Below are 19,440 nucleotides of genomic sequence, written 5' to 3' on the forward strand. Positions count from 1 at the left end.
CTACTGGGAGCTAGCTGAATACACCTAGTAAACCAATGTCAAGAGACACATGTGTATCTACCAAAGACCAGCTAGCTCCCAGTAGTGCACTGCTGCACCTAGGTTTTCTCTTTAACAAAGGATACAAAGAGAACAAAGCAAATTTGATCATAGAAGTAAAATTGAAAGTTGTTTAAAATTGAGTGCTTTTAAGTTGGAGCACTCAATTTTAAACAACTTTTCAAAATTTAATTTTGACTTTACAGTAAATGTAATCATTGTTTAATTCCTGGCCCTAGCTGTGGGTTTAGCAAAGGTGTTTAACACATAAGTAAAATCTTGCTTGGGACCTGAAAGCATTGCAGTATCAAAGCTAGAAACCACCAGTAAGTATCTTGCTTGGGTCTCTCAAGCAAAACTTTACTTTAGTATTTACCTAAATTGTATGCGTTAAACAGTTAACCAGGATCAGTAATGCTAGAATGACATGATCTGACTAATTAGAGCATGTGAATTTTGCATGACAATGTCCCTTTAAATGCACAAAAACAGTTTGGCTTTGAACAGTACAGCCTGTCTCTCTGAACTGGCTTTTGTGAATGCCTTTATATCTGTACAAATAAGTACTGCTGCTGAGCAGTTTTGCTCAGAAAATAAAACAAAAATGGCCCACTTGGTTAGCATAAAATGATAAAACTTTGCAATTGTAAAAATAAAAAATCTTAGCCAATGTGGCTAAATAAAAAGGAATTAGGAAAAAACTAGGGCATTTAAATTATTCAAACAAAATAGTAAAGGCTCAACATTCCATATTTATAAGGAATCTAACAAAGTATGCAAAAAAAGCAATCAAATTAGCCAAAATTGAAAATGAAATATTAATTGCAAAGGATTTTAAAATCTAATCCTAAAAGGTTATTTAAGTACATAAATAACAAAAAATCTAAGATGGACAATATAGGTACATTAAAATGCACAGAGCTTAGCATGATTAACAGTGACAGGGAGAAGGCTGAGGTACTAAACCAGTTCTTTTCTTCAGTATACACAAGAGAGGAACTTTGGAACAAACTAGAACATACAAGCCCATACCATTAACTGGCTTATCTCTAGAGGATATCAGGAAAAAACTGGATAATATTAAGGTAACTAAACCTCCAGGCCCAGATGGAATACACACAAGGGTGTTAAGGGAATTTAGCACTGTTATAAACAAACCTCTACTCCTAATTTTTAAAGACTCATTATCCTCAGGCATGGTACCCCAGGATTGGCGTAAAGCTGATGTGGTGCCACTCTTCAAAAAGGGAAGCAGGGATGATCCAGGAAACTATAGACCAGTTAGTCTGACATCAATAGTGGGGAAGATATTTGAAGGGATTATAAGGGATTATATTGATGAGCACATTCGTGTAAACATGATTAGGAGTTCAAATCAGCACGGTTTTATGAGAAATAGATTATGTCAAACTAATCTAATTAGATTCTATGAGAAAGTAAGTAAAAATATAGATAAAGGGGAATCAGTTGATGTGATATACTTAGATTTCGCAAAGGCATTTGATACAGTGCCACATGAGAGATTAATGCACAAAATTAAGGGACTGGGAATAGCTGAAAATGTTAGCTCATGGATAAAAGATAGGGAGCAACGAGTAATAGTGAATGGGTCATACTCAGATTGGTCAAAGGTAATCAGTGGCGTCCCCCAGGGATCAGTACTGGGCCCTGTTCTTTTTAATATTTTTATTAATGACTTGGAGCAAGGATTAAATAGCGACATCTCTATTTTTGAAGATGATACTAAGTTAAGTAAGGTAATTAGGTCAGAGCAGGATGAACTTTCGTTACAAATGGATCTGCAAAAATTAGAAGTATGGGCAGGTAAATGGAAAATAAGATTTAATATGGGAAAATGCAAGGTTCTACATTTTGGAAGTAAAAATAAGCAGGCGATGTATTATTTAAATGGGACAAACAGAGGAGGAAATAGATTTGGGAGTAGTAATAGATAACAAGCTAAATGTGGGTGCACAATGCAGGGCAATGGCTTCAAAAGTTAATAAAATACTAGCATGTATTAAAAGAGGCATTGATTCAAGGGAGGAAAGCATAATTCTGTCACTACATAAATCCCTGGTAAGACCTCACCTTGAGTATGGAGTGCAGTTCTGGGGACCAATCGCAAAAAAAGATATTGCAGAACTAGAAAAAGTTCATAGAAGGGCCACAAAGCTAATAAGGGGAATGGAGAATTTAAGCTATGAGGATAGAATATTATTTAAATGGAACAAGACTTAGCCAAACAGAGGGGGAAAGGGATTTGGGAGTAGTAATAGATAACAAGCTAAAGATGGGTGCGCAATGCCGGGCAGCAGCTTCAAAAGTTAATAAGATACTAGCATGTATTAAGAGGCATTGGTTCAAGGGAGGAAAGGATAATTCTGTCACTATATAAATCCCTGGCAAGACCTCACCTTGAGTATGGAGTGCAGTTCTGGGGACTGATCGCAAAGAAAAAATATTGCAGAACTAGAAAAAATTCAGAGAAGGGCCACAAAGCTAATAAGGGGAATGGAGAATTTAAGCTATGAGGATAGGCTAGCCAAACTGGGTCTGTTTTCCCTAGAAAAAAAGGTGCTCGAGATGTGACATGATTACTTCATATAAATATATTCAAGGCCCATATACAGAGATGACAGAAGCTCTGTTTATTCCAAGAAAATTGTTTGTGACAAGAGGTCACAGTTTAAAGGGACAGTCAACACCAGAATTTTTGTTGTTTAAAAAGATAGATAATCCCTTTATTACCCATTCCCCAGTTTTGCATAACCAACACTGTTATATTAATACACTTTTTACTGCTGTGACTATCTTGTATCTAAGCACCTTCTGACCGCCCCTAATCACATGACTTTTAGTTATTATCTATTGACTTGCAGTTTAGCCAATTAGTGCAGTGTCTGCCACAACTCACGGGCGTGATCACAATGCTATCTATATGGTTTACATGAACTACTCTCCCCTGTTGTGAAAAGCAAATACAAAAGCATGTGATTAGAGGCGGCCTTCAAGGGCTTAGAAATTATCATATGAGCCTTCCTAGGTTTGCTGTCAACTAGAATACCAAGAGAACAAAGCAAAATTGTTGATAAAAGTAAATTGGAAAGTTGTTTAAAATTACATGCCCTATTTGAAACATAAAAGTTTTTTTTGGCCTTGACTGTCCCTTTAAGGTTGGAGGAAAGGAGATTTAAAGGGATAGTTAAGTCCAAATTTTTCATGATTCAGATAGGGCATGTAATTTTAAACGGCTTTCTAATTTACTTTTATCATCAAATTTGCTTTGATCTCTTGTTATTCTTAGTTGAAAGCTAAACTTAGGTAGGATCATATGCTAATTTCTAAGCCATTTAAGGCTGCCTCTGCATTTGACTGTTTTTCACAGCTAGAGGGTGTTAGTTCATGTGTTTCATATAGATAACACTGTGCTCATGCACATGAAGTTATTTAAGAGTCAGCACTAATTGCCTGAAATGCAAGTCTGTTATCTGAGATAAGGAGGCAGTCAGCAGAAGCTTAGATACAAGGTAATTACAGAGGTAAAAAGTATATTTCTATAACAGTGTTGGGTATGGTAAATAAAGGGATTATCTATCTTTTTAAAGAATAACATTTTTGGTGTTTACTATCCCTTTAATCTCCTGCAACGGAAACTTTTCACTGTAACAGCAATAAAATTGTGGAACTCATTACCAAAGGAGGTAGTGAATGCCAATACCCTAGATACATTTAAAAATTGATTGGATACATTTCTGTCTAGAAACAAAATAAATGGATATGATTGCTTGTATTAAATGGGTCACCTTTTAGGGGGATTAATTTAAAGGGACACTGAACCCAAAAAAAAATTCTTTCGTGATTCAGATATAGCATGTAATTTTAAGCAACTTTCTAATTTATTCCTAGTATCAATTTTTCTTCGTTCTCTTGCTATCTTCATTTGAAAAAGAAGGCACCTAAGCTATTTTTTGGTTAAGATCCCTGGACAGCACTTGTTTATTGGTGGGTGAATTTATCCACCAATCAGCAAGAACAACCCAGGTTGTTCACCAAAAATGGGCTGGCATCTAAAATTACATTCTTGCTTTTCAAATAAAGATACCAAGAGAATGAAGAAAATATGATAATAGGAGTAAATTAGAATGTTGCTTAAAATCGCATGCTCTATCTGAATCACGAAAGAAAAAAATTGGGTTCAGTGTCCCTTTAAGCTCAACTGGAACTTTTTGTAAGTATATTAGATTTGTATAGGTTTAACTCGATGGACTTCAGTCTTTTTTCAACCTCATCTACTATGTTACTATGAATAATTTTGGTTCAGTCAAGCAGCAAAGTCTTCAAAAGTGCTGGTCTCTTGCCTACCCCCCCCCCCCGGGAGGCTTTTCTGTAGCCAAGTTCTGTAGCAGTACTGAAATTTTTTAGCATAGGTGATGGTTTCAACATGAAAAGCAACTATTTCAAACAACAAAACAAAGATAAATGAGCTATTTGTAAACAATTTAATACACTGCAAGCAGGTAAAATGGATCATTGGAACATAGAGGGGAGATCATTTTAGAGTTCATTGTCCCTTTAATGTTCCTTTAAGGTAGATGTTCTTTTTTTATGTCCTGTGTATTACTGTCAACTGACCAGGTCCCTAATAAATGAAGGCAGAGTTTATGCACTGTATGTCTGTAACACAAATAACACTACAACATAAGTGACTGTGAAATGAGGAAACACATTGTTTTAACTAATACAGAAGCTCAGCTCATCACCATAAAGAGCAAGTTGGACAAGTTCTTAAGACCCAGCCAGAAAACTGAGGAGGTTTTATTCCCCTGACAGTTTATGATATCATCCAGTAGAACTGTCAATTCTCAAGCCTGGTACATCCTAAAATCATAATATTAACCCCTTAAGAACAGGGCATTTCAGACAAAAACCTCTCCAAAAGACCAGAGGATTTTTAGCATTTTTGCCATCACTAAATTTAAACAGAAATAGAGCCATTTTTTTAATATTTACCTATCAAAACTATATATATTTTTTAGTAGACAACCTAAAGTATTTATCTAGGCCCATTTTGGTATATTTCATGCCATTATTTCACAGCCAAATGCGATCAAATAAAAAAAATTGTTAACTTTTTCACAATTTTAGGTTTCTTACTGAAATGATTTACAAACAGCTTGTGCAATCATGGCACAAGTGGTTGTAAATTCTTCTCTGGGATCCCCTTTGTTCAGAAATAGCAGACATATATGGCTTTGGCATTGCTTTTTGGCAATTAGAAGGCCGCTAAATGCTGCTGTGCACCACACTTGTATTATGCCCAGCAGTGAAGGGGTTAATTAGGTAGCTTGTAGGGTTAATTTTAGCTATAGTGTAGAGATCAGCCTCCCACCTGACACATCCCACCCCCGATCCCTCCCTGACCCCTCTCAAACAGCTCTCTTTCCTCCCCCACCTCACAATTGTCCCCACCATCTTAAAGGGACAGTCTAGTATAAATTAAACTTTCATTATTCAGATAGGACGTTTAATTTTAACCCCTTAACGACCGAGGACGTGCAGGGTACGTCCTCAAAAAAAAGGCAGTTAATGCCTGCCAGACAGCTGCCAGTACCCAAGATGGCGCCCATTAAGGCAGAGGGGGAGGGTTAGAGAGCTCTTTGGTGGGGGATCAGTAAGGCTGGGGGCTAAGGGGGGATCCTACACAGCAGCATATGTAAATATGCTAAAAAAAATTAAAAAAAAAACCAAATATAGCTTTTATTTTAGTACTGGCAGAGTTTCTGCCAGTACTTAAGATGGCGGGGACAATTGGGGGGTGGGGGAGGGAAGAGAGCTGTTTGGGAGAGATCAGGGGGTCTCATGTTTCAGGTGGGAGGCTGAGCTCTACACTAAAGCTAAAATTAACCCTGCAAGCTCCCTACAAGCTACATAATTAACCCCTTCACTGCTAGCCATAATACACGTGTGAAATGCAGCGGCATTTGGCGGCCTTCTAATTACCAAAAAGCAACGCCAAAGCCATATATGTCTGCTATTTCTGAACAAAGGGGATCCCAGAGAAGCATTTACAACCATTTGTGCCATAATTGCACAAGCTGTTTGTAAATGATTTCAGTGAGAAACCTAAAATTGTGAAAAATTTAATGTTTTTTTTAATTTGATCGCGTTTGGCGGTGAAATGGTGGCATGAAATATACCAAAATGGGCCTAGATCAATACTTGGGGTTGTCTACTACACTACACTAAATCTAAAATTAACCCTAGAAGCTCCCTACATGCTCCATAATTAACCCCTTCACTGCTGGGCATAATATACGTGTAGTGCGCAGTGGCATTTAGCAGCCTTCTAATTACTAAAAAGCAACGCCAAAGCCATATATGTCTGCTATTTCTGAACAAAGGGGATCCCAGAGAAGAATTTACAACCATTTAAGCCATAATTGCACAAGCTGTTTGTAAATAATTTCAGTGAGAAACCAAAAGTTTGTGAAAAAATTTGTAAAAAAGTGAACGATTTTTTGTATTTAATCGCATTTGGCGGTGAAATGGTGGCATGAAATATACCAAAATGGGCCTAGATCAATACTTTGGGATGTCTACTAAAAAAAATTATATACATGTCAATGGATATTCAGAGATTCCTGAAAGATATTAGTGTTCTAATGTAACTAGCGCTAATTTTGAAAAATAATGGTTTGGAAATAGCAAAGTGCAACTTGTATTTATGGCCCTATAACTTACAAAAAAAGCAAAGAAGATGTAAACATTGGGTATTTCTAAACTCAGGACAAAATTTAGAAACTATTTAGCATGGGTGTTTTTTGGTGGTTGTAGATGTGTAACAGATTTTGGGGGTCAAAGTTAGAAAAATTTTTTTTTTTCAATTTTTTCCTCATATTTTATAATTTTTTTTATAGTAAATTATAAGATATGATGAAAATAATGGTATCTTTAGAAAGTCCATTTAATGGCGAGAAAAACGGTATATAATATGTGTGGGTACAGTAAATGAGTAAGATGAAAATTACAGCTAAACACAAACACCGCAAAAATGTAAAAATAGCCTTGGTCCCAAACGGACAGAAAATGGAAAAGTGCTGTGGTCATTAAGGGGTTAATTAACTTTCCAATTTACTTTTATCATCAAATTTGCTTTTTTTCTCTTGGTATTCTTAGTTTAAACTAAACATAGGCAGGCTCATATGCTAATTTCTTAGCCTTTGAGGGCTGCCTCTTATCACATGCTTTTTAAATCTCTTTTAAACACAAAGAGACAGAAAGTACACGTGGGCTATATAGATAACACTGTGTTCAGGCACAGGGGGTTATTTAAAATTTAGCACAAAACAATGCTAAATGCAAGACAATAGATAATAAACAGTCACAGTCATGTAATCAGGGGGCTGGAAGAAGGTTCCTAGACACAAGGTAATCACAGAGGTAACAAATATATTAATATAACTGTGTTGGTTATGCAAAACTGGGGAATGGGTAATAAAGGGATTATCTATCTTTTAAAACAATAACAATTCTATGGTAGACTGTCCCTTTAAGTACTGGCAGAAAGTCTGCCAGTACTAAAACAAAAAGGCTGTTTTAAAAAAAAAAAAAATGTTTATATATATATATATATATATATATATATATATATATATATATATATATATATATATATATATATATATATATATATATATATATATATATATTTAATAATTTTCTGCAGTGTAGGATCCCCTTTTACCCCCAACCTCCCTGATCCACCCCCAAACAGCTCTCTAACCCTCCCCTCTCTACCTATTTGATTGCATCTTAAGTACTAGCAGCTGTCTGCCAGTACCCAGTTTGCTGCAAATTATGCAGATTTTTGTAAAAAAAAAAAAAAAAAAAACACACCTTTTTTCTGTAGTGTAGCTACCCTATCCCCCTCCCAGATCCCTTTCCCTCAATGGATCCCACATTGCCCTTCCTCCCTCCTTCCACTTCACTTCCCAGCTCTTATTTATTTATTTTTTTCCCTGCTGCATAGCGGTCCTGCCCTCCTCCTGCATCTTCCCAACTTCTCCCGCCTCCTCCAGTGATGGCCGCCCACCCGCCTCCCTCCTTACGCTCCCACCCACCAACGATCGGCACCACCGCTGTCCGATGCAGAGAGGGCCATAGAGTGGCCCACTCTGCATCGGTAACTCTGCAAATCTATTACTCATGGGGCATGCAGAAATAGCGCAATCTCGCTAGTTTGAGCGAGATTGCGGCAGAGAGAAGCCCAGGACTGCAGTGACGTACAGGGTACGTCGCTGATCCTTAAGGGGTTAATGCCATTTATTTAAAATCTTAATGGCTCACTAAATAATGATACTTCTGGGCTAATTTTTTTGGTTATTCTATAGATCTACCTATCATACAATGCTTTACTAGCTCCTAAAAAATTGTGGATGGCTCCTTATGATTCCAAATGGTTCATAAATTTCAAAGAATACTCCAAAAATTTAGAGGCCAGGATAAAAATTCTGTGAGCAACGGCTTCTTCCAATTTACTTGCAATGTCAAATTTGCTTTGTTCTCTTGGTACCCTTTATTTGAGTAAACCTAGGTGCATGATTGCACTACTGGGAGCTAGCTGAACACATTGTGTGAGCCAATGACAAGAGGAATATATGAGTAGCCACCGATTAGTAGCTAGTTCCCAGTACTATGTTACTATGTTACTGTCCCTTGAAATAAATAAATTGCAAGTGAATCAGCATAAAGATACACAAACACTATTGTAAAATCTAACATAACAACCATAGCTAATCTGGTTGTATAGTATAAAAGGAGACTAAGATGTTCCATATATAAAACACAGAATGCTTAACACAAGTTGAATTATTAATCTTTTGTTTCTTCACGTCAATCTTTTCCGTGCTCCTGGAACAACTCTGTAACAAGCTGATGGAGCAAACAGTGAGAAAATAAAAATGCAGTGTGAGACCTATCACTGTAGGAACAGCTTGGAATACTGTGGTTAGCTCAGCACTGAAAAGAAAAAAAAAAAAAAAAAAGATTTTCTACACAGACACTAACATTGTACTTGCAAAAATAACACAGAACACTGCAGGACTGCCAGACTTTATTAAGATGTTACGTTTACAGTCAGTGTAAGCTACAATTTGTGCGAATGTGAAGTGAATGCGTTAAATTCTTGTGCCAAGTCAGGAATTACGTATACAAAGCACACATTTCCTTACTGACACCCATGAGTGTGGTGCAGAGAATACTTGTGTAAGATTTGCACATTTATTTTTAACTTTAAATTAATATATTTAGTGGCTGCAGGGGTTTAGTTTGTGAGCACAGCCTGTACTGTTTCTTTGTGCACTCTGAACGTGATGGCAAAGGCAATTACTAATAAAGAGTGTAGTTAAATGAACGCACCTACAGTCCAGGCCAAAAGTTTTGAGAATGACAAAAATATTAATTTTCACAAAGTCTGCTGCCTCAGGTTTTATGATGGCAATTTACATATACTCCAGAATGTTATGAAGAGTGATCAGATCAATTGCAATTAATTGCAAAGTCCCTCTTTGCCATGAAAATGAACTTAATCCCAAAAAAAAAAACACATTTCCACTGCATTTCAACCCTGCCACAAAAGGACCAGTTGACATCATGTCAGTGATGACAAGGACAAGGCTGGAGACCACTCTGTCATGCAGATTGAGTTAGAATAACAGACTGGAAGCCTTAAAATAAGGGTGGTGCTTGAAATCATTGTTCTTCCTCTGTTAACCATGGTTATCTGCCAGAAAACATGTGCAGTCATCATAGCTTTTCACAAAAAGGGATTCACATGCAAGGATATTGCTGCTATTAAGATTGCACCTAAATCAACCATTATTATCGGATCATCAAGAACTTCAAGGAGAGAGGTTCAATTGTTGTGAACGAGGCTTTAGGGCGCCCAAGAAAGTCCAGCAAACACCAGGACCATCTTCTAAAGTTTATTCAGCTGCGTGATCGGGCACCACCAGTGCAGAGCTTGCTCAGGAATGGCAGCAGGCAGGTGTGAGTGCATCGGCACGCACAGTGAGGCAAAGACTTTTTGAGGATGGCCTGGTGTCAAGAAGGGCATCAAAGAAGCCACTTCTCTCCAGAAAAAAACATCAGGGAAAGACTGATATTCTGCAAAGGGTACAGGTATTGGACTGCTGTGGACTAGGGTAAAGTCATTTTCTCTGATGAATCCCCTTTCCGATTGTTTGAGGTATCCGGGAAAAACCTTGTCCGGAGAAGAAAAGGTGAGCACTACCATCAGTCTTGTGTTATGCCAACAGTAAAGCATCCTGAGACCAGTCATGTGTGGGCTCACTCGCAATTTTGCCTAAGAACACAGCCATGAATAAAGAATGGTACAAAAACATCCTCCAAGAGCAACTTCTCCCAACCATCCAAAAACTGTTTGGTGACGAGCAATGTCTTTTCCAGCATGATGGAGCACCTAGCCATAAGGCAAAAGTGATAACTAAGTGGCTTGCGGAACAAAACATCGAAATTCTGGGTCCATGCCCAGGAAGCTCCCCAGACCTTAATCTCATTGAGAACTTGTGTTCAATCCTCGAGAGGGGGGTGAACAAAAAAAAACACCCCAAACTCCAAGCATTGATTATGCAAGAATGGGCTCACCAGTCAGGATGTGGCCCAGAAGTGGCTTGACAGCATGCCAGGGTGAATTGCAGAGGTCTTGAAAAAGAACACTGCAAATATTGACTCTTTGCATAAACCTTATGTAATTGTCAATAAAAGCCTTTGACACTTATGACATGCTTGTAGTTATACTTCAGTATACCATAGTAACATATGACAAAAAGATATAAAAACCACTGAAGCAGCAGACATTAATATTTGTGTCATTCTCAAAACTTTTGGCCAGGACTGTAGGTCTTCTACTAAAATCTGACCTGTCAATGTTTAGTTTTAATGATAAAATATTATCCTACTTAAAAGCAACAAGCCACCCCTATGTAAAGTCTGTTTTTTTTCAGTCCATGACGAAGCAGGGATAAGCCTGCAAATCAGACTTGTTTCTTCACTGGCTGTAACATGGGCTTCATCATAGACTGAAAAAAACAGACTTACATAAGGGCCGCAAGATATTTATAATTAGGGTAATTACAGGTCAAATATTATTAGAATTGGTATATCTACCATTCAAACAGTTAACTGCACTGCTTATTAGTATTTGCCTTTGCTATCACTTTAATGTGTTTTTGATAAAGGAGAAACCAGGAGAAACCTCACGCATGTTCTTAAGAGCTAATTACTGAGCTCTCCGGTAATAAGGCATGTGGGGTCAACAATCCAGGAATCAGTGACACCAACTGATCAGATCAAGTGAAGATTTTAATCAAATATTACAAAAGCATAAAAAAAAAAAAAAGACATGACACTAAGGATAATAAAGACAAACATTCACCTCAACAGTTCTACAGGGGTCAGAGCACCGACTACCACTTGCCGTTCTGTCCCAATATTGGAACCAGCATTTTGTGAAATATTGCATTAATGTCCCCTCCTGCTATGACATGTCAGTCTTTAAAACAGCATTAGTGAACGTAGAAAGACATATTTAGAAAATGCTGTACACTAGAGACCTTCTGGATCCTATATGAGGCCACTCCTGAAACACCATAACATAATTTAGATGTCAAATCTGAAGGTACATGGCTAAAAAGGAGACCAATTTTGTGTCTCAGAATATAAATAGATCCATAATTACCTAAGATATTAACAGCAGGTTAAAGGGACATGAAACTCAACATTTTCTTTCACGATTCAGACAGAGCATGCAATTTTAAACCACTTTCTAATATACTTCTATAATCTAATTTGATTTGTTCCTTTTGTATCTTTTGTTGAAAAGAACACCTAGGAACGCTAAGGAGTTGGAAAGTAGCTGGCTGTGCATATATGCCTCATCATTGGCTTAACAATTGTGTTTATCTAGCTCCCAGTAGTGCATTGCTGCTCCTTCAAAAAGGATATCAAGCTAATGAAACAAAATTGATAATATAAGTAAATTGGAAAGTTGCTTAAAATGTATGATCTTTCTGAATCATGAAAGAAAAAATAATTCTGGGTTTCATATCCCATTGCTTGAATTATTCTCCAGAGAGGCTGCAGACTACAAGTATCTTCAAATAATTTGGTTCCTTATTCAATCCCAAACTTGGTGAGCATAGAGGTGAGTTAGGATGGCAAAATAGAGTGGAGATAAGTATTAGATTGTGCAAGATAAAGCAACCAGCAAGATGGCTGCCTCCGAACCCCCCCCCCCCCCCCCCACACACACACACACACACACCCACACCCACACACAGATAGCTCAGTACTGTGAAATATTTGAATAAAGTCTATGATCAAAGATAGATACATGAGATGTTTTCCCTTAGCCCTATTCTGGTGCGATAATCAAGGCTGACTGCAAATTGCAGATGTAGAAGGTCAGTCAAGACAGAATCATACTGTAAAGTATCACTGGACTAGCCCAAACATTATTGATTTGTTTCACTTCCCGACTGAAGTTTAGTGTACTACCAGCAGAATCAGCAAAACAAGAAAGGAGAACACGCTTAGATCAGGATTGTTTTCACACAACGCACATTTTTTAAAAAAAATATTACAATATCATCTGCAAAGGTTCAATAATAACATCAGCCACATCAACATAGTGAAAGTTTAGTTCCATTTAGCATAATGGTGTAATTTTATATGAGACAGTAAACACCTTGTAATTAAAATATTTAAATAAACATATTAGTTCGTATTATCTCTGCTAAAGTCAATTAGGGCCAAGCATGCAATGGTTAAATTTAGTTTTCAGAACTGGAACACCCAACATTTTCAGATATAAAATACAGGAAAAGGGGGAAATAAATAACAGTGTTCTCCCTGGACCCATTTCATGGGCACACCCCCCCTTATTATTTTACTGACCACCCTGCTACAATTTAAGCCAGTATTAAGCTAAAATTAGCAAATATTTTTTTTTTCAATGTTTGATGCCCAAAATATCTATTAAATCAGTTTTATATTAAATTATGCAATTAATTTGTGCTTTAGATAACTTTTATGTTTATAAATAACAGAAAACGTTATAATATTGCAAAGCACTATACTGCCCCCAACAGGCTACTTCATAATGCCAGCCGCCTGGCAAAAAATTCTCAAGAGAAAACTAAATAATTAGCATATTGCAAAGCTGTTGTGCATAGTTAAAGCAGTAGCAGACCTACTCAACACAGGGCCCTGGTGCAAAAATTTTTGGGCACCCAAAGGTAGTTTACAATAGTAATAATATACATGCTGCTCTGTATAAAGACTGTGACACACTGCATGCGTGATGCGAAGCAGCTGCTTTTGCTCCACATCGCTTCTGAAGTTCAAATATTTCAACTCTGAGCGCTCAGCTACGCAGAGAGATGAAAAAGCAGGACTCACTGAACGCGCACAGCCGTATCATCACACTGTGCGCCGCATCGCTTGCAGTGTGTCACAGCCTTTATGATTTTGATGATAGACAGATAGATATGGACCTGCACTAATAAAAGGCTCCCCTGCATTAGGATTCTACACATTATGCACACGCCTATGTAAGACTGGCTGCTATGGGCGTTCCCAGCACTTGGGCCCTGGTGCAGACTATTGAATAAAAACTTGTCAAAACTGTTCCACAAATGCCTAAAGGATCTTTTGCTTGTAACTATTAATTATAGATATATATTTCTATATACACAAATATATTTTCCTAAAACATCCCAAATATTTTTGTAAAAAAAGAGTAATAAGTGTAAATGTATTGTTCAAGTAAGGACCATTCCATGACAAATATACAAATGCAGGTTGCCTCACCATCTTTGATTTTTCTGAAAATTTGGTAGTGCTATCACCGTATTTGAGCAAAACCCCAAAAATTTTAGATTTTTAAAAAAATATTCTCGCAAGATTTAGGTAATTACTTTAATTAGCATAAAATCACCTTTTCAGGGCCCAGAATGTGTTATCTATAAGAGATTATAAAGCTCCACATGGTGTCTTTGGAAAGCTCATTATCTGTTCTTTTTAATGTTATATTTAAAGGACCACTAAATGCAGTGGAATTACATAATTATCAAGTGCATAAAAAAAAAGACAATGATTTAACACTTACTCTGACTTTCAACTAAGCAGTAGTTTTTTCTGGCAAATTTACTTTTTTATCCCATTTTGCGGCTCCCTGTATCATGTGACAGACATCAGCCAATCACAGACTAGTAAACGTATACCCAGTGAGCTTGTGCACATACTCAGTAGGATCTTGTTCCCCAAAAAGTGTGCATATAAAAAGACTGCAAAATTTCATAATAGAAGTAAATTGGAAAGTGTCTTAAAACTGCATGTTCTTTCTGAATAATAAAAGTTTATTTTGACTTTAGTGTCTCTTTAAGTTCTGTGATTTGTTGAGCCTTTGTAACACTATGGCTGTTTAAATATGAATTAAAACGGAGCTCCAAAATTCAATAAAGGACTGCTAGTAAAAACTGTGGTACTCTCCTACTGGTAGTATGCATGCAAAAAAAATCAGCTTGTTACTCTCACTCCTTATGTGTTGAAATCAAAATCCTGAAAATCAGAAAAAGTAATTACCTATATTTTAAGAGAACATTTAAAAAATTAAAAATTGGGGGGTTTGCAAATTGTTGATTTCATAGGGAATGAACCTAACAGTTTGGTTTATACATATTTATTAGTCAGCAATTTAATCTTCATTTACCAGAAACAAGTGTGAAACACTAATTAAACCCTTGAAACTCAGAAACCACTTGACTGCAGTACCACTAAAACAGCAATTGAATCCATTAATGTCCCAAAACATGAATGTGCTATTGCCTGGCAACACATGAGCAGTCAAAATGTTAAATCATTGCTGTAACACAAACAAGAATGTCCAACTATTTTAAATGAAGGGTCAATTTTATTTTTTACTCAAATGGTAAAAAAAATATATAAGAATTTCTACTGATCAAAAATAGATACTTTGATATGAAATATCTTTTAACAAACAATATTATAGTAACATACATAGTATTACTTATTCCAATCCACAAGCTCCACACAAACCAAGAGACATATACACTGCATGTGAATGAACCAGCCGCAGAGAAGCTGTTTTACATTAGCAGGCAGGCCAACTGTATGAATGAGTTACAAGAATGACTGTGTGTTGCAGATGGGGAGATATATTCTTCAATTTAACCTCACAATCATGCAAGGCAAATGTATGAAGTGTCACACAATCCTGATGAAACTGCTGTAATGTTATATGTATGGATGAATAGCTAACATCACACAGTTTGAGGAATGGCCAAAAACTAGTTAATTTGTGTAACTAGGTTTTAGGATAGACCCCCCTATTTTGAAATCTTGTAAGTATAAAATTATTGCACACATTACTAGGAAAATGTTAAAGTGAATTTCAACTTTTAAGAATGAGTGCCCGGTTTTTAAAAATACTATTAAAAATAGGGGCACTTTCATTCATGGAAGTTTACATTTCACCAGTTTTGTTAAAATTCCCCCTCCTGCCGATCGTCTCTTCTTACGTCAACAATGACCAATATGGCATCCTCCAAACACGGCTTTCCCCTCAGGGGAATCATTGCCTGAGGCAACACCGTGATTGGAGGAAGCCAGATTCATCATTGCTGAAATGACAAGCGGCAGGAGGGGGAATCGCTTCTCCGGCTTCAAGAAGAAAAGGTAATGTAAACTTCCATTAATGAAAGTGCCCAAGTTTTTAATAGTATTTTTAAAAACTGGGCACTCATTCTTGAAAGTTGACATTCACTTTAACAATGAGTTTTGAAAAACATTGGGAGCCATGGTCCCTAGAAGTTTGCTTCTGGCTCCTAACCTTATAGATTATTCTACATATATGAGGCTCCTAGAAAGTGCCTCTTAAAGGGATAGGAAAGTAAAAATTAAAGGTGCATGATTCAGATAGAGCATTTAATTTTTAGACACTTTTAAATTCACTTTTATTTTCAAATGTGTTTTGTTCTCTTGGTATCCCTTGTTGAAAAAGAATATGCACATATCCTGCACTAGTGGGAACTAGCAGCTGAATGGTGCCTGCACACGTTTGTCTTTTGTGATTGGCTAACTAGATGTGTTCCTCTAGCTGACAGTAGCACAATGATGTTCCTTCAGCAAAGGATAACAAGAGAATGAAGCAAATTTAATAATAGAAGCAAATTGGAAAGTTAATTGAAATTGTATGTTCTATCCAAATCATGAAAGAAACTTTTGGGGTTTCCTGTCCCTTTAAATTTAAAAAACATTTGGCAACTCCAACATAAGAGTTATGGTCTTTCCATAGACTGTTTTGCCACTATGTCAATAATTAAAAAATAAAAATAAAAAAAAAGGATGCCACAAAGACAGAATATTGAGCATATGTGGAAATGTAGAAAAAAATCTGATACAGCATTGCAGGAAACAATATTATTATTATTCCAAAATGAATACATGAAATTGACAAAGAATAACCTAGCAATGAACAAAATCTTTATTGTGAAGTTATGTCCACATTTTACAAATTCACCTCTTCATTTGTCTCAGAAAATATTTACTCTCCACCTTCACCCCATCCAAAATTTCAACAGCAACCAAAGACCCATCCATCAGCAAAACAAAAGAGCATATAGCCTCAAAACATTCTCTAGCCTAAACAACATGTAATTTGCTTTAATCAAAGTTCATCTCTGCTCAGAACTGTTCCTACAGAGAGCCAAAAAAAATTCCAAACTTGTTTGTTGCCATCTGGATCCTTACCTCAACACCACTATTTCCCAAATTATTTAATTACCTCAGTACTCTTTCTACATGGTTTCCCAGGCTCTCCTCCCTCCTAGCATACATCCTCCACAAGGTTGTCTCCCTTACTACTACCCTTACCTTTTGCTACTGCTCGATAGCCAGTATTCTTCTAACATGGTTCTTTTACAGTACTATTATCTAGAAGAGGTTTCAGTTTGTCTCCAGTAAACTTTCATTGTCAAAAGGCCTCATCTCCTCACTTATAATTTGCTTTATGACACTCTGTAGTACAAGATCAGAAGAGCTATTACTCCTAATATTCTTCCATTCCCCAGGAGCCCCCTTTCTGCCATCTAAGCATTTTTTAGTCTCAAGTTCTCTACTCTCCATGAATGAGATCTTTTCCCTTAAAGCACTACTTGCTATTCTTCTTCTAGTTTCCTTCCTAGATTTCCCGTCTCCGGAATTTTTATTCTTGGCACCATTCCCTTTCCCAGGTTATACTGCTTTTCTAATATCTTCCACCCTAGAAAAGATACATCTGTCCTTTGCCCGTAAACATTTCTCCCAGTTCTTCCAACATCACCACTCTTCTTTTCCAGCTTCTAATTCATGTCAAGTACTTTTAAATATCTGTCACTCCTTTATTTGTGGCACTCTCTCTCTACAGGTTCTCATCTATCACAACTTCTTCTATGCCAGGCTATCTACCTCTTCAATTCCACTTTAAGGTTCTCCTATCAAACAAACTGCCTCCTCAGCAATTTCTTCTCTCACCCAGACACACTTCCTCTTTAGTTCCTCCTCTTATCCAGGCACACCTCCTCTTCAGCTCCTCCTTTCACCATGGCAAACTTTCTCCTCCGCATCTATTGCCATAAGGGCAAATTTCAAACTCAGCTTCTGCTACCATACAGGCACACATGTCTGACAACAAGTTCTCCTACCCCAGGCACTCTACCTCTTCAATTCCTCCTTGGCTTTCTCCCCTCTCATCCAAACATACTTCCTCCTTACGTTCTCTCCTCATCCCAAAAATACTTCCTCATTAGGTTCTCCTCTTACCTGGGCACACAAACTCTTCAGCAACTCCTCTCACTCAGGTCTGCATTATTCCAAGCTTCTACTAAGCTGTTCCTCTCACCCTAGCACATTTCCTCTGGTTCTTCTCTCACCCAGGCACAATTCTTCAGCTCTTCCTCAGCTCCTCCTCTCACCCAGGCACACTTCTTCTTTAAAGCATCCTCTCACCCAGGCACACTTCTTCCTTTTCTCCTCCTCTCACCCAGGCACACTTCTTCCTTTTCTCCTCCTCTCACCCAGGCACACTTCTTCCTTTTCTCCTCCTCTCACCCAGGCACACTTCTTCCTTTTCTCCTCCTCTCACCCAGGCACACTTCTTCCTTTTCTCCTCCTCTCACCCAGGCACACTTCGTCCTTTTCTCCTCCTCTCACCCAGGCACACTTCTTCCTTTTCTCCTCCTCTCACCCAGGCACACTTCTTCCTTTTCTCCTCCTCTCACCCAGGCACACTTCTTCCTTTTCTCCTCCTCTCACCCAGGCACACTTCTTCCTTTTCTCCTCCTCTCACCGAGGCACACTTCTTCCTTTTCTCCTCCTCTCACCCAGGCACACTTCTTCCTTATCTCCTCCTCTCACCAAGGCAAACTTCTTCCTAAACTCCTCCTCTCACCTAGCCACACTTTCCAATCAGATACTTCTCTGACACAGACACACTTCATTATCAGGTATTACCCAACCTTATCTCTAGCTTAGGTACACTCCCTCCTCAGGGCGCCTCCTCTCATGCACTGTTCCTCCTCCCCACACAGTACAGCATCAACTCCCAACCATAACACTGCTTATCCCGTTTATATTCTACGACCACTGCAATGTTTTCTCCATCACATTTTACAGTATTATTCTTCTTCGGGATCTCCTCCTACTAAGCAGTTTTCTTCCTCTGCATATCCACCCTTTCTGACAAACTGCGCATTATATTATCCTTCCTTCCCTTACTGAAATAATATGTGAAAGCTCACTGCCTCACCATCGTACAAATGGAGGCGATCTTCCGGACAGTCATGAGTATGTCCATCCGCCCTCCTCCGCCGTCTCTGCCATGATGAACCCGTGACAGCCGCAGCAGGGTCACCGGGAAAGCGCCCCGCCCACAGTGCATCACTCATAGTGCTCCCCGGCCAGTGAGAGATGCGAGAAGGGAAAGTTCCTGGATATGTAGAGATGTTAGTAAACAATAATAGAGTGACACAGAAGTCGCACTAGCATTATATAGTGCAATCTCTCAGTTCCTTTTGTCACTGTAACGAGTGTCACAGAGCTTTGATTCGCTAAAAAATAAATACAGGAATGATCAATTTTGATTATGTAATGCACATAAAATTATATGGTTTGTAAAACTTAAAATCTGAAGCATGTGTACTGCTAACACGCGAACTACCTTAGCTGTCACAGAAGGCTGTGAAGAATGTGCCAGTCAATTGAGAAACAGGTACTAAAACGTTTTTGTTTTTTTTCATAAAAAAATATTTTGCTAAAATA

General features: G+C 37.7%; 1 protein-coding gene across 1 annotated transcript in view; it reads right to left on the reverse strand.

The window, feature by feature from the left end:
• The window catches only part of LOC128645895 (ubiquitin carboxyl-terminal hydrolase 12), a 318,379-nt gene extending 299,310 nt beyond the window's left edge, over positions 1–19,069 (reverse strand). The window contains exon 1 of the mRNA XM_053699210.1: positions 18,929–19,069. Within this exon, the coding sequence (XP_053555185.1) occupies positions 18,929–19,060 (132 nt within the window). The 5' untranslated portion in view covers positions 19,061–19,069. The remainder of the gene's footprint in view (positions 1–18,928) is intronic.
• Positions 19,070–19,440: the final 371 nt, after the last annotated feature.

This window comes from Bombina bombina, chromosome 1, assembly GCF_027579735.1.
Source record: "Bombina bombina isolate aBomBom1 chromosome 1, aBomBom1.pri, whole genome shotgun sequence".
In the NCBI taxonomy this organism is placed as follows: domain Eukaryota; kingdom Metazoa; phylum Chordata; class Amphibia; order Anura; family Bombinatoridae; genus Bombina; species Bombina bombina.